General features: G+C 42.8%; 1 protein-coding gene and 1 long non-coding RNA gene across 3 annotated transcripts in view; one reads left to right on the forward strand and one right to left on the reverse strand.

The window, feature by feature from the left end:
• ATP2A2 (ATPase sarcoplasmic/endoplasmic reticulum Ca2+ transporting 2) overlaps positions 1–1548 on the forward strand; it is a 61241-nt gene extending 59693 nt beyond the window's left edge. For both annotated transcript variants that reach the window (XM_025473894.3, XM_049101589.1), the window contains one exon: positions 744–1548. In XM_025473894.3, coding sequence (XP_025329679.1) covers positions 744–757 — 14 coding nt within the window. In that variant the 3' untranslated portion in view covers positions 758–1548. The remainder of the gene's footprint in view (positions 1–743) is intronic.
• On the reverse strand, positions 1293–13295 carry LOC112676525 (uncharacterized). The gene is made up of 2 exons (XR_007406093.1): positions 5723–13295; positions 1293–2281 (listed from the first exon to the last, which is right to left on the reverse strand). It is a non-coding gene; the product is annotated as an uncharacterized LOC112676525 (long non-coding RNA).
• Between the last annotated feature and the right edge of the window lie 2401 nt (positions 13296–15696).

A 15696-nucleotide genomic window follows, 5' to 3' on the forward strand; every position in this document is an offset into this window, starting at 1 on the left:
AGGGCAAGTGCCAGCCTCCCCCACAAACAGCTGCTACCACATCACCCTCAAACCTCGGGGCCTGAATGTCCTTGAGGTGGCAGACGTCAGGAATAGAAGACCACAAGCGTTAGCTCAGTGTCCTACCGCCCAGAGCCGGAGCGGTCTGCAGTGCCCACGTCATCTGTTGCCTTTTTAACGTAACCACCAGTTTTGCCAAAGCCCCCACCATGCAGCTAACAGCGACAATGGTAATCCCCAGCCTTTCCTCTTCAAAGAGGGTGGTGATGAGAGCAGCTCCTCTTCTAGGACTGGGCAGGGCTAGCCCCCTGGGAGGGAGGCGGGGAGGGAAGGGAGAGGGAGGAGCCAGAGGCTTCACACTCTGCCACACTGCTCACCTCTCCTTCACCTTCTTTACCATCTGCACTGCTAACCAAGAACTTACCCTCCTCTTGCCCATCTCCTGCTAATACATCTGAAGCAATTATGTGTCTGCCTGGTGGGGTTCTTCTGTGAGCCAGGGTGGCCTTTGCTCTCTAGCTGGATGACACGAAGGGTCTGTTGCCAAGCCAGTACTTCTAGCTGCTATCCTATGTAGGCAGTGCCTCAGGGACAGTTAATCAGAAGTGCTGGTCTTGAAATCTTACAAGATCAAACTGTATATTCCTTCTCACTATTCCTTGTCACTATTGATCTTAAGTAGTTATTCTAACATTTCTTCCCCATAATTCATAAAGCTGATTTCCTCTCTCTTTCCTTTTCAGCAATACTGGAGTAACTGCTTCCTAAACCATTTTGCAGAAATATAAGGGTGTTCGGTTGCGTGCATGTGCGTTTTTAGCAACACATCTACCAGCCCTCTGCATGATTGATGTTGGGGGAAAAAGAAAAGTAGAAAAAAAGTCCCCAACTCATTGTGTGTTATGTGGAGGAAACGTGTATTACCAACGGGTTTAGCTTTTAAATCAAAATAATTACAAATGTACAACTTAGCTTAATGAATCAGAAAGCCTCTCCAGAGAACTTTGGTTTCTTTGCTGCAAGAAGAATGAGGTTCCAAAACCTTATCTAAGAACTTAGAAGCCATCAGCCAAGTCTCCGTGTTTCTCTGTGCAAAATGTCATAGTTTATATAAATGTACAATATTCAATTGTAATGCATGCCTTTGGTTGTAAGTAGCCAGATTTCTCTATGGTGTCATTTAAACATGCTACTTTTTAATTGGCCCTGTACAGTTTGCTTATTTATAAATTTATTGAAAACACTACAGGTGTTGAAAGGTTAGAATGTAGGCCTCCAGTTCATAACTTCAGTTATTTTTTTTTTGAGTGTGCAAACAGCTATTTTGCACTGTATTAAATGTAAGTTATTTAATGAAATCAGAAGCAGTAGACAGATGTTGGTGCAATACGATATTGTGATGCATTTATCTTAATAAAATGCTAAACGTCAGTTTATCACAAGCATGTTTGACTTTAGACTGTAAATAGAGATCAGTTGTCTATTTCTGTGCTGGTAACAAGCATTGCACAGACATGGTTTCAGGTAAATAAATCTATTCTACGATAAGTTCACAGTGTGGTGCTGACTGTTCTCCGGTGGGAGGAATGGGTGATGGGCACTGAGGGCCTCCAGCCCTGTACCCTAAAGGGTTTTGCTTTCTGGTGGGGGAAGGTCTTAGACTTGACATTCTGGGGAAGAGGTCTGCTCATGTGTCACATGATCTATAAAAATAGTCTGCCCCCAAGTATAGGGAAAACTGTCTTGTCATTGGGGTTTTCAGAGAAAATCAGATGATTTTAAAAGTAGTCAGCAGCTTGGTTACACCAGTGGAAAGATGCTTCTCCTACTGTTCCGATGGAAAATGCAAAATTCTACACTCCTACTCTGAATAGATAAAAACAAACTAGAACAGCTGCGACAGATACCAGAATTCATCCATTTGATGGTTATTTAGTGTTTATCTACCAGGCGTGGGTTTGGGATGGGGCATTTCTGTTTTCCAAATTTCCTAAGAGGATTCTTTTACCATTTAAAAAAAGGCAGCAAAAAAATAATAAAAAATAAATTTAAAATAAATAAAAAATTTAAAAGGCAGCGAGGCAAGGATAGATGATTCTATAAATTTAATAACAAAAAACACAAATCCTAGCAACAGTAGAGATGGAAGAAATATTTTATAACATGCAGAAAAATGAACCAGAAGTATTGACACAACCAGAATTCCACTCACCATCCATCAGTGGCCCACTACTCAACACTGTCGAAGGTCTCTGCGATCAGGCAATAGATGGGCCGATGCCTACAAGTGAAAAAACCCCAAGAGTCTTACTGGATCAATGGTAATCTCTTGTTCTTAAGAAAGTTTAATAATTTAGGGGGAGATGACATCTTGAGGTAATACATAATTCATATGTTAATGATAAATGAAAATACCAGCAGACATTTTAGTCAACATGAATGAAGAAAAAGAATAGCAGGAAGTATAGCAAACCCTCAAACCTAAAGCTCCAGTCATAAAAATGCACAGTAAGAAAGGTGGCATTTCAGCATAGTTAAGTGAAAATCAGTGTTCACTATGTGGCTGGTCATCTTGATATAAATAAGAAGATGTGTGGCCCCACTGGCAAAATCCCAGTGAGGTAGCATTCATGCCCATCAGCTGACAGATGGGCCCTGTGATACCAAGGAGGTGGAAAACTAGCCCTCGTTACACTGCAGAATAAGTAAGTAGCTCCAGCAAACGTATGGATGCCTCACCGTGCAGCCCAGTAGTGCGCCCCTGCACCCACCTTAGTGAGTCCTTCACATGTGCTGGGAAGAGTCACACACACGTTTATAAAAGCATCAGAAACAACCTAAGTGAACAGCAGCAGCAGAAAAGTGGGTAAGTGCCTATGAGACAGGTTTAGATCACTTGGCAGCAATGAAAACAAGTAAACTGGAACTGCTAATATCGACAGGAATCTCCCTGCACAGTGGTGGTGTGTACAAAGCTCAAAATCTGCAATAACAACAAAAAACATTTAAGTGCTACATATGTGGGTGTTCATTATGCCTGTTTGCATGTCTGGCTTTTTTTTTTTTTTTTTTTTTTTTTTTTTTTATAGAATACCATCAATGTACTAGGAGAGGACATGGATGATATGGATGATGACAAGCCTTTCCAAGCAGGACACAAAATCTCAGGAGAAAAGGGATAAATTGACTGTAAAAAAGGTAAAAATTTGGAAGAAAATACACCTCTAGTGTTAGGAAAATAGATTTGCTGTACCTGACAGCAAATTCCCTTCACGTGAATGGCAAAAATCAAAGGTTGATGGATACTCCTCTCTCCCTTGCAGCTGGCTTTAGAAAACTCTATTCATTCTGATGGTGAGCATGTCAACTGGCTCAGCCTTCAGAGGGCAACTTGAAAAATCACTCAGATTTTTAAACATCCATACCTTTTTTTTTTTTTTTTAAGATTTTATGTATTTATTCATGAGAGACACAGGCAGAGGAAGAAGCAGGCCCCATGCAGGGAGCCTGACGTGGGACTCGATCCCAGGTCCGCAGGATCACACCCTGAGCTAAAGGTGGTGCTAAACCGCTGAGCCACCCAGGCTGCCCAAATTTTATTTATTCATCAGAGACAGAGACACGCAAAGAGAGAGGCTCCCTGCAGGAAGCTTGATGCAAAAAAAAAAAAGGAAGCTTGATGCAGGGCTCAATCCTGGGACCCCGGGGATCATGACCTGAGCTAAAAGCAGATGCTCAACTACTGAGGCACCCAGGTGCCCCTAACATCCATACCTTTTGATAAGCATTTCACTTTAGTGAAATCCACATATTCTCAGAATCAACATAATCCTGCTGTAGGATTGTATAGCAAAAAATTGTAGATAGCCCAGATGCCCATCAATAGGCAAGATGTTAAATACCACTGAATATCATGTAGCCTTCAAGAAACAAAAGGTAGATCTATGTGAACCAGCAAGGAATGATACCCAATATATGTTGTCTGCCAGTGAAACATTCAAATGCAGAACAGTTTGTATAACATTTCATCATTCGTTTTTTAAAAAACAGGAGGAAGTTGGTTTCCAATAATGATGGTTACTGAGAATAACTGTAATACCATGATACAGATGGTGGATGGTGGGAGCTGGTTTTCTCACTGTTGGGAGTGGGAGGTTACAGATAAGCAGGAGTGAGGAGGCTAGGATGATTCACATGGTAATGAATTACAGTTGGACATACCAGCATAAATTCATGTTTCATTTAATACTGATACAGATGATCCTATAGAGAAATATTTCTAGTTATGTGTCTATGTCCTTGAACTAAGGACTGAAAGGGCCAAGAAGCAAGGACACTGCAGTAGCAACAAGCATACTTAGTTTCAGGTTTCTAATATTCTCCAGTGAAAGGAGTCACATCTCCTCAGAGAAATGGCAGATTCCAGAGCCAGGGCAGAAAAAGAACAATACATGCCTGGGGAACACTGAGTGTCAGGAAGTGCAGAAGTACTAAACAAAAACCAATGATAAAGATGGGGTTATAGCAAAGGGACAGAAAAGCCGACTGCAAAGACTTTTCTGAATGGCCAAAACTAAAACAATTTCAGCAACAAAATAAAGGGGTATTGGATTATAATCCAAAGTATAAAATAAATATCCTTGAGTCTCCACTGACATAAACAGGAGAGACTAGAAATCTCCCATGCAGAAGAAATCCAGGTAATTTCTGTAGATAACCCTCCCTTCGGGGAGGTGAAGGCATAACTCCCGTTCCTTAAGTATGAGCACTGCAGAGTGACCTCCTCCCTAGAGTACATGTAAGTATGGATGGGAGAAAGTAACCCACAATGGAGAAACCTACAGACACTACCTCAGCCAAGTGATGTCATTTTGAGAGCATGTACCCTTGATCTGAAGTGATGAGAGTGGCATTTTACCTGTGGTCTTCCTCTCCAAAACACATAACCTCGGTCTAATCAAAGAGAAAACGTCTGATAAATCCCAAAGACACTCTGCAAAATACCTGACTGTTATTCCTTAAAAGTACTGAAGTCATCAAAAACAAGGAAAATCAGAAACTATCACAGCCAAGAAGAGCCTAAGGATACATGACAACTAAATGTACTCTATGGGATCCTGGAACAGAGAGAGGCAAAAACCAAAGAAATCTGAATGAACTATGAACTTTAGTTAATAATAACTTAGATATAGATCAAAAAACACCCCAGCTAACTTTGTTTAGAGGAAAATAAATATACTTGAAAACCTGCAGGAGATGGAAAATTATAAGTAAATATATAGAGCAGATAAAAAAAATCAAATGGAATCCTAGAAATGAAAAGCACAATCACCAAAATTAAAAACTAGGTGAATTGATGTGGCTTCAGAGTGGACACAGCAAAATAACGAAGTGGAAGATAGATAAGAAATTAACCAGAATACAGAGGCAAAAACAAAAACAAACCTGGAAGATACGGAAGAAAGCTGAAAATACCTGGAAGATAGACTGAGAAAAGTGACAAAGCCAAACAGAAGGTATTATTTGAAGAAATGATGACTGAGGATTTCCTAGAACTGATAAAAGATAGCAATCCACAGATGCAAGAATCCCAACAAATCCCAAATAGGACAAATTATAGGAAATCCAGCTGTGGACATGGTATAGTGAACTCCATAAAACCAAAGACAAAGAGAAAATCTTAAAAGCAGCAGAGGAAAAATAAATAAAGCCATTCCTTTACCTTTATAGGAGTGATACTTGCTGGCTTTCACAGGATCAATGGAGGCCAGAAAATGAGTGATGGCTTCATGGGCTGAAAGAAATTACTCGCAACCTAGACTTCTAAACCTGGAAAAAAACATACAGTATTTAAAGAATCAAGGTAAAATAAAGATATTTTCAGACAAACAAGAACTGAGAGCTCTTCACCAACAGACTCACACTAAGGAAAATTCTAGGTGAGCTCAGAGGTAATTGCTCTAAATGGCCTGGGGTCTCTGTCACCCAGGAGCACAGTAAAGATACTGGCCAGCTTTGGATGTAGATAGACTACAGACATGTTGCTTTCCTCCAGTAAGCAGAAGACAGACATAGACAACACTAACAAATCAACAAAAGGAAAAAAATGAAAAATAGGATAATAGAAGCTGACAGCAACCCCAAATATAGCTAATAACACTCTAAGAATAAACTAGACTTGTTATTCCTGTTGTGCTATCTCTGATAGATTTAAGCATGACCCAGATATTCCTGTTTTGAAAAACAATCCAGGCTTCTAACGAGATTCCCTGAAGCAGGAAGAGACACAAACATGCCCAGCAGTCTGCTACAAACTGTTGGGAAAACAAAACTCATCACTTTTCCATCAGAATTAGTAGAAATTATAACGTATATTTTGTAATTTCAGGAACTATTCAAAATGACTTAAGATTAAGAATATACAGAGTTGGACAGCCTGGGTGGCTCAGCAGTTTATCGCCACCTTCAGCCCAGGGCCTGATCCTGGGGACCCGGGATCTAGTCCTGTGTTGGACTCCCTGCATGGAGCCTGCTTCTCCCTCTGCCTGTGTCCCTGCCTCTCTCTCTGTCTCTCATGAATAAATAAATAAAAATCTTAAAAAAAAAAGAAAAGAATATACAGAGTTTAACACTTCTATCTCTTTGACATTTATAAATCATTATCTGTTAAACAGTTTTCACTGAGAATTAAAAGTTTGCTTTTTAAATAAACTCTGCTGATGGACTATATGGTTGCAAAAAGTAGGATGGTGTGCACACATAGACTTGGGCAACTTAAGATTTGTTCTAGAAAAATACACAGAAAACTATTAACTGCAGTCACTTCTAAAGAACTGGGAGAAGAAAGGCAGACTGAGCCTTTTACCATATGCCCTTTTGAAAACTGTGACTCTAACTTAAAAAATATATTAGATCCTCTGATACTAACAATTTTATAGAAAGACAAAGAACTAAAAATATCCAAAGCACTGCTAAGGATAACATGAGGGGGTCTTACTTCCAAATATTGACAATTTGTATAAAGCTGTGGTAATTAAGATAGTGCGGTGTAGGTGCTAGGACAGAAAATGTATTGATGGTACAGAAGAGTGTGCTCAGAGACCGATGTGCTTATCTGGAATACCTGACTTGGGACACAGCTGGCTTCATAGGTTGATGAGAGAAGCAGTTTTGCAATAATTGGTGCTTATGCATGTTTAAACATAAATGAAAAAAATCATTAAAAATAGACCCCTAGGGATTCCTGGGTGGCTCAGTGGTTTAGCACCTGCCTTTGGCCCAGGGCATGATGCTGGAGACCCGGGATCGAGTCCCATGTCAGGCTCCCTGCATGGAGCCTGCTTCTCCCTCTGCCTATGTCTCCGCTTCTCTCTCTCTCTGTGTCTCTTATGAATGAATAAATAAAATCTTAAAAAAAAAAATAGATCCCTACCTTACACCATACAAATGGGAGAAGAAATTTTTGACCCTGAGACACAGATTCCTTAAGAAAATAGAACTATAAAGAAAAAGATTCATGATTTAACTACATTAAAATTAAGACCCTATGTTAATCAAAAGATACTATAAAGAGAATGAAAAGTCAAGCCATAAACTGGAAGATTCTTGTCACTCCCATTCTGAATTATATCTAGAATATACAGAGAACTCCTGTGAGTCAAAAAGAGAAAATAACTCAAAAGAAAAGTAAGGAGAGAAAAGGAATTTCATAGAATTTAATTTTTTTAAAAGATTTTATTTATTCATGAGAAACACACAGAGAGAGGCAGAGACACAGGCAGAGGGAGAAGCAGGCTCCACGCAGCAGGGAGCCCGATGTGGGACTCGACCCCGGGTCCCCAAGGATCACACCCCTGGCCAAAGGCGGTGCTAAACCGGTAGGCCACCAGGGCTGCCCAAGAAATAAAATCTTTAAAAAAAAACAGGAACTGAAACATCCATCAATGGAACAATTAGTAAGATAGGAGTGTTCTAACCACACATTACCCACTAGAATAGTATATATTATTATTATAGCAATGAAACTATATCACATAGCAATGAAAAATGAAGTATCCTACAAAATACCTGACCAGTCCTTCTCAAAACCATCAAGGTTACAAAAACAAGGAAAGTCTAAGAAATTTTCACAGCCAAGAGGAGCTTAAGGACACATGATGACTACATCTGATGTACTATCCTGGAAGGGATCCTGAAACAGAAAAAGGACATCAGGTAAAAACTAAGAAAATTTAAATCAACCACAGGCTTTCATTAACAATAATGTATCAAGGTGCTTGGGTGGCTCAGTTGGTTTATCTGCCTTTGGTTCAGGTCATGATCCCAGGCTCCTGGGACTGAGTTGGGAGTCAAGCTCCCTGCTCAGTGGGGAGTCTGCTTATCCCTCTCCCTCTACCTTATCCCCCCACTCCTGCTCTCTAACAAATAAAATCTTAAAAAATAATAATGTATCAATCTTAGTTTATTACTTACAATCAATGTACATATTAATATAAGGACACTGTGCAAGGTAATCAGAAACTATACTATCTACTCAATTTTTCTGTAAATCTAAAGTGTTCTTTTTCTTTTTTTTTTTATAAATATTTTATTTATGGGATGCCTGGGTAGCTCAGCAGGTGAGCTTCTACCTTTGGCTCAGGGCATGATCCTGGAGTCCCGAGATCGAGTCCCATATCAGGCTCCCTGCATAGAGCCTGCTTCTCCCTCTGCCTTGTCTCTGCCTCCCTCTCTGTGTCTCTCATGAGTAAATTAATAAAATCTTAAACAAACAAAAAAAATATCTCAGGGTTAGGGGATTGAGCCCCGTGTGGGGCTCCAGGCCCAGCGAGGAGTCTGCTTGCGGTTCTCTTTCCCTTTCCCTCTGCCCCCATTCCCACTCATGCTCTAATAAATAAAATCTTAAAAATGTCTATTAATTAAAACAGGAATGAGTTCTGGCAGCATTAACATGGATCAATTTTTAAAATAACATTAAGTGGGGCACCTGGGTGGCTCAGTTAAGCATCTGCCTTCGGCTCAGGTTGTGATCCTAGGGTCCTGGGATTGATCCCCATGTCGGGCTCCCTACTCAGGGGGCAATCTGCTTTTCCTTCTCCCTCTGCTGCTCCCCTCTCTCTCATGTCCTTTCTCTGTCTCTCTCATAAATAAATAAAATAAAAACATTAAGATACCATGGAAAAACAAACACGACTCCATTAAGTTCAAGAACAAGCAAATAAATGTGTTTTTTAGGATCAGACATGGTAAAACCAAAACAACTGAGTAATGGCATTTTTGTACAGGTGAGAAAAATTAGTCCACTCACCACTTGTCCAAAGTTCACATACTTTCCAGGGTCAGAAAATAAAGGAAGTGTAAAGATAAAACAGTATAGCGGTTGCCTCTGACAAGGAGAGCCGGTGGAGGATGAAAGGAAAGAGAGAAAGAGCTGATACATCTAAGCACACAAGGGACTTCTGGGATTGTGAAGCATTCTATTTCTTGTCCTGCGTGGAGGATACATGTGTGTTCTATCTGTGGTTCTTTAAACACTACATGATGGGGCAGCCCCGGTAGCCCAGCGGTTTAGCGCTGCCTTCAGCCCAGGGTGTGATCCTGGAGACCCGGGATGAGTCCCACATCGGGCTCCCTGCATGGAGCCCGCTTCTCCCTCTGCCTGTGTCTCTGTCTCTCTCTCTCTGTGTATCTCTCATGAATAAATAAATAAAAATATTTAAAAAAATAAACACTACATGATTTCATATACTTCTGTATGTCTGCTATACTCCACAAATTTGCATTTATTAAACAATAAAAAATATTTGTCTGGCTTCTGGGCAGGTTGTGGGCCTAATGCATTGGCAAAATTAGGAGGCTGCTCTCCTGGACCTCCCTAGGGGTCTCCACGTGGCCCTGACCTCTGAGGTAGCTCCCCTCGGATTCCTCTAAGCTGAGGGAAGCTCCCTTCCTGGTCAATGTATGTCTGGCTTGAATATACACTCACATGCCGGAAAAAGCTCCAGATGGGGGCTTGCAGAGGGGTTATCTCTGTCCCTTCCTGTCACATACCACCAGGCTCAGCAAAGCAACAGCATAGGAGTGGGAAGCAGCCTGGGCCTGTGAAGTATTGGGGGTCAGCTTCAGCCAGTCAAGGAAGAGGCTTCACTCTGGGCACCACCCAGGCTGGAGGGCACAGGCCTCTCTCAGGACAGATTCCTGCTTGCCACCACTCCCACTCAATTCCTGGACAAAAACCCCCACTGCCCCAGGGGACTGATAAGGGAGATGGGTCAGTGGGCCAAGTAGGCTGAGGTCATGGATGGAAGACATCTGTCTGCCCCAGGCCCATACAAAACCAAATCTGTCACTGAGAGGGTCTCAGGGCAAATCTGTTGACCCAGCACCAAGAGGGGTCCAGCCTGCAGGTCACTGATCCTGTTTAGCCCTGGGAGGCTCTTCCTCTCCCACCCAGGCCTTGAGGGCCCGCCACAAAGCCTCCCACAAACAACAGGGAGATAGAACAAAACTGAGTTATCTTCCAAAGGAACATGGAAGCACAGACAGGCTAAGAGACCTACCCATGACCCCACAGCCAGTGACAGGACATGGACCTGACCTGAGGCTTCCACCTAGTGACAGAGAGGCCCTCGCTCTCCTACTGGAGAATAGGACTCCTCCAGTGGGGCACTGAAAGAAGGATGGGGACTCAGAACACAAGTAGCCAGCAAACACCCCCACAAACCAGAGACCTCATCAAGCACCTTGCCCTCGAGCAAGACAGATCTGATCTCAATCCAGAAAACACTCCCTAACCTAGATCCAGGAAGGGCTGCCCTATGGGGAAGGGGACCCAAATCCCAAAGGCCCAAGAAGGTAAAGGCAGATGCCTTGGCAGACATGACCAGAGCCCACCACAAGCTCTCAACTCCAGTGAGAGAAGCAAGTGGGAGTTTCAGGGAGTAGGGAGCTCCTGGTTCATCCTTAATCTGAAGCCAATAAATGGACTGAATCCCTGGGTGGAATGGGATGGCCAGGGAAGGCCGCATCAACAGAAGGGGAGGCCACAGGGCCAGCCTTGGCTTACAGATTCACTGAACAGAGAGAGGACCACCCACCTTACCAATTCCAAAAAAGATTATGCACTATCATTCTGATATTCTCCTCTTGGGAATTTGCCCAAAGAAGGAAAAAGCTGTGAGTAGAAAGGAGGTCACCCGAGGGCTGTTTATAGAGACACTGGAAGACTTAAATGACAAACCAGAGCTGCTTTGTGATGATGTTGCCCTTGACAGTCTGGCTGGGAACCTTTAAATGCAGCAGGGCTGAGGACTTTAGTCCATGTTCCTTTTATGCCTCAGGTGAATAATGTTACAATGTGATAACATAGCAAGTCTTGCCTTGTGGCCTGGTGCAGATGATCGCTCAAATAGTAGCTCAATAAAATAGAAATGATAGGAGTATTTATCACATATAAGACTGGTAAAAAAATAAACAAAACAAAAAAACACTTGACACTGGTATGGCTCAGAGTGCAGGAAACAAGCTCTTGGAGAGCAATCTGACAGCATCCATCAAAGCCTTAAATGGGCATACGCTGAGACCCAGAAATTACACTACAAAGAACTTGCCCTGTGTGTCCTTAGATTATGCCAAAATATGTTGACAGTGCAGACTGTAATAATTATATACAAAACTGGAAATAAGTGTCCAGCAACAGCAGAGGGATTACAGAAACTGTTCCATCCACAGAATGGAATTCTGTGGAACTGTCAAACAAGGAAGAGCACAGACACCCTCTGGCAGGAATTTCAGTGACAGCATGACTGCTTTAGTGTAACTTTCATATACAGAGCATTAAGTGAAAGCTCAAAACTATTTTTCTAAAGGCAGTACCAGAACATTTAGTTTGTAGACAGGCACTGGGATTCAGTAGATTGGGAAGTAGGTACATTTTTAATTGTATACCTTTGAATTTTTAAAATTATGTGTACATTTACACAACACATAATTACATGTGTTAATGGAGCTATCTGGATGACAGGACAAGCCATTTCTTTACTGGTTTTCATTTGTACACATATACATTTAAAAGTGTATATATGGGGCAACCTGGGTGGCCCAACAGTTTAGTGCCACCTGCAGCCCAGGGCCTGATCCTGGAGACTTGGGATTGAGTCCCACATTGGGCTCCCTGCATGGAGCCTGCTTCTCCCTCTGCCTGTGGCTCTGCCTCTCTCTCATGAATAAAAATCTTTTTTAAAAAAGTGTATATATACTTGTACATATACGTGGTTGCATGTGTTTATATGCCTATATATATAAAACTCTATACATAAACAAAATTTATCATCTTAACCATTCTTCCGTTTGGTGGCATTAAGTACATTCATATTGTTATACAATCATCACCACCATCCATCTCCAGAACTTTTTCAACTTTCTAAATGGAAACTTTCCTCTGTTAAACATTAATTCCCTATCCCCACCCTGGCCCTTGGTAACCAACATTCTAATTTGTCTCTATGAATTTTGGTTTCTCCAGGGATCAAGTGAGCAGAAGCATACATTAGTTCTCCTTTTGTGACTGGCTTGTTACACTTAGCATGTCCTCAAGGTTCATCCATGTTGTACCATGTAATAGAGCTTCCTTTTAAAGGTTGCATTGTATTCCACTGCATGTGTGTGTGTGTGTGTGTGTGTGTGTGTGTGTGTGTATATATATATATAATCATTTTATCCATCCATTCATCCAACAATAAACACTTGGGTTGTTTTCATCTTTTCACTGTTGTGAATAACGTTGCTATGAACAAGGGTGTTCACGTATCTGTTGAAGAACCTGCTTCAATTCTTTTGGCTATGTACCCAGGAGTGGAATTGCTGGGTCATAAGGTAATTGTTTAAACTTTTGAAGAACTGCCAGACTGTTTTCCACAGTGGCTGTATCATTTTACTTCCCCACCAACAATGCATGAGGGTACTTTTATTTTTAAACTGTTTTAATGGCTGCTAAGGAGACAGACTTGTAGGCTTTCTGGCTTGTTCCTGGTGTTGCTGATACTGTGTGATTTGTGAAATAAAGGACATACTCTGTGTTGTCAACACCTGACATCTTCCACGGTAATCTGGAAAAACCCCATACACCCTGGCCCTGTCTAGTGATGCCACCTGAGCAGCTCAGAAGCATCTAGACAAAAGAAGCCTCTTATTGTGCCCCAAGAGGGAAATTGATGGCTGGTGCACCACCCCCACCACCACCATCCACTGCCCCATGGCAGAGAGCTCCAAAGAAAAGTGGAAAACCTTAGAGAGGCACTTACCTCAACGGGCCCTCCCAGTGCCAGGGATTCCTGGCTGGCATGGCCAAGGCCATGGTCCCCAGAGGCCATGGTGAGGTGCTTGTCAAGTCAGGCCTCACTGCCTGTAGCCAAAAGAGAATGCAGTCACCATGCAGCAGGCAGTGCCTTTGGCCTCAGGGCTGGTCAAGCAGGTCCTGCGCATGGCCTCAGAAGACCTGGTCAGACAGCTGTACAGTGAGGCCCCCACAGGCCTTCTGGGGTCAAGCCTATATAGTCTTTAGGACCCTCAAATCCCCTCCCACAGGTTTCTCAATATCTAGACTATGAAATACCTGCATCAGAATACAAAATCAAGGTGGGAGTGATTGAAGATGTAGACTCCTGGGCCTGGGCCCTGGATTTGGATTCAGGTTTGATGCTGTGCCTGGTAATCTGTATCATTAAAAAGCATGTTGAAATGTGAGAATTACAGATTTTGGCAAAACCTGGTCTCATTCTGATGAAGAACTCACTGGCAGAAGCATGGTTCCCAAGCTAAGGCTGGCAAGGAGAGCTTCTGACATCAACCCAGTAGGGGCCCTATCTGCTAGGTCCCTGGCACACAGTAAGGATTCAGAGTGTGAAGACCCAAGCGAGAGGGCAGGGAACACCCTTTCTTAGGACCCTGCCTGCCTTCTTAGCTTTAGGATCTCCAGGAGAAAAAGGCAAGAAGGCTTCAGAGTGTTACCACCAGTCCCCAATTCCTGATGGAAAAACTGGCAGTCTGGCATATACCGTTAATGGTAATGGAATACACAATGGGCACCATACTGAACTCCTTATGGGCTTATTCCACCCTCAGCCCAGAAGTTATGGGAGCTCAGGCCACAGAACCAAACTACCTGGCCCCTGATCTGTAGCTCTGAAGTGGGGGGAGCATGGAGTTTTAAAGAATCTAACCTGATTCCAAACTGCTGCTATAAACAAACTGGAAACAGCTGAGGGTAAAGGATAGTAAGAAGTGAAAACATTCCCTTCCTTATTGGTGTGTGAAACTTCAGACACCAGAGAGTACCTGTGGTGACTGTAGGCACTTGGGAGCCCCTTCCTTGTCAAGATGCTTCTCTCCTAGGAGATGGCTCAATGGGACAGCCAGAGAACTGACCAGCCTGATTCTGTCCCTGCTTCCTGGGGCTCCCTGTCCTTGAGGTTTTTTTGTGAGACCAAGTGATAAGCAGCAAAGCCAGGTGAGATCTTCAGCACCCTTCAAATCATACTCCTCTCAATCTCTGACGTAAATCAAGTGTCTTCAATTCTACATCAGGTGCTCTAAAAATGTAGCTTCAGTTGCCTCCTAAAACCCGGTTGTGACCATATCACCGTCAGGGTAGATATGCTACAGTTGTAGTGGGAGGAGTCAGATGGATCCAGCCCAGGATGTTGCTGGGATGGAGGGGCCTGGGATGATCCAGAGGCTAGCAGAGGGCTGAGCACCAGCCCAGGAAAGGGGAGAAACATGCTGGTGCTGACAGAAGGTAATACACAGGGCCTGGGCCCCAAGGCACATCATGACCCCACAAGCATCTTAGGGGTAATAGTGACAAGCCTGGCATGCAGCAACATGTAGGCTGGGTGTGGCTAGGCTTCCTCCCCAAGCCAGGGGAATGGCAAAGAGGTTTCACCTTTTTTTTTTCCCCCAGTGCAGTGACTGATAATGGCTGCTGAGAAGAACCCGAGGCCATGAAGCTATATCCAGAGGAAGCAACGAGGCCCACAAGCGGTGTCCTCCCGGCAGTATGCTCATCTGGGAATGACCCCAACTGCTAGCTGGGCTCTTTAAACACTGCTGATCACACGGTGCTGCCCAGGCTTTGCGTCTCATACCGAAAGATACTTGAAAATTTTTGCCCATTTGAAGTTGTAGTTATCAGGTGTTCCAAGCTCCTAAAATACTGCACACTTCCATTGTTTTTTTACACTTTTGGACAGAACTTTCCAATTATATCAAAATCACATTTTGTACCACTTTTGTGTAATTTTTAGTGAGATTTTGAGGTTAAATATGCCATTCTCCCCACCTTCACCTCCAAATTAAGGATATAGTGAAAAGCATGGCATCTTAAGAAACAAGGGGGAACAAAAAAAAAACAAAACAAGGGGGAAGAGGGTAGGTGAAATCTCCCAGCACGAAGCCCAGGGATTGCGCCCCCTGCTGACCCTGTGACAGAATGCTGAAACCAGACTTGTTTAGTGCCCTTGACAAAACTGGGCAGAACCAGCCATAATCAGGCCAAAGATGCTCTCCCCCAGGGGAATTTAATCAATCAAAAATGCAAACAGATGAACCAGCTCAGTGTTATCCCAAGTTCCCAATCCTCCTGCCTCCCAACACTCTGGGAAGAAAGGAAGTATATTTATGGCAAATAATTCTGGGGCT

The sequence above is a fragment of the Canis lupus genome, chromosome 26, assembly GCF_003254725.2.
Source record: "Canis lupus dingo isolate Sandy chromosome 26, ASM325472v2, whole genome shotgun sequence".
In the NCBI taxonomy this organism is placed as follows: Eukaryota; Metazoa; Chordata; class Mammalia; order Carnivora; family Canidae; genus Canis; species Canis lupus.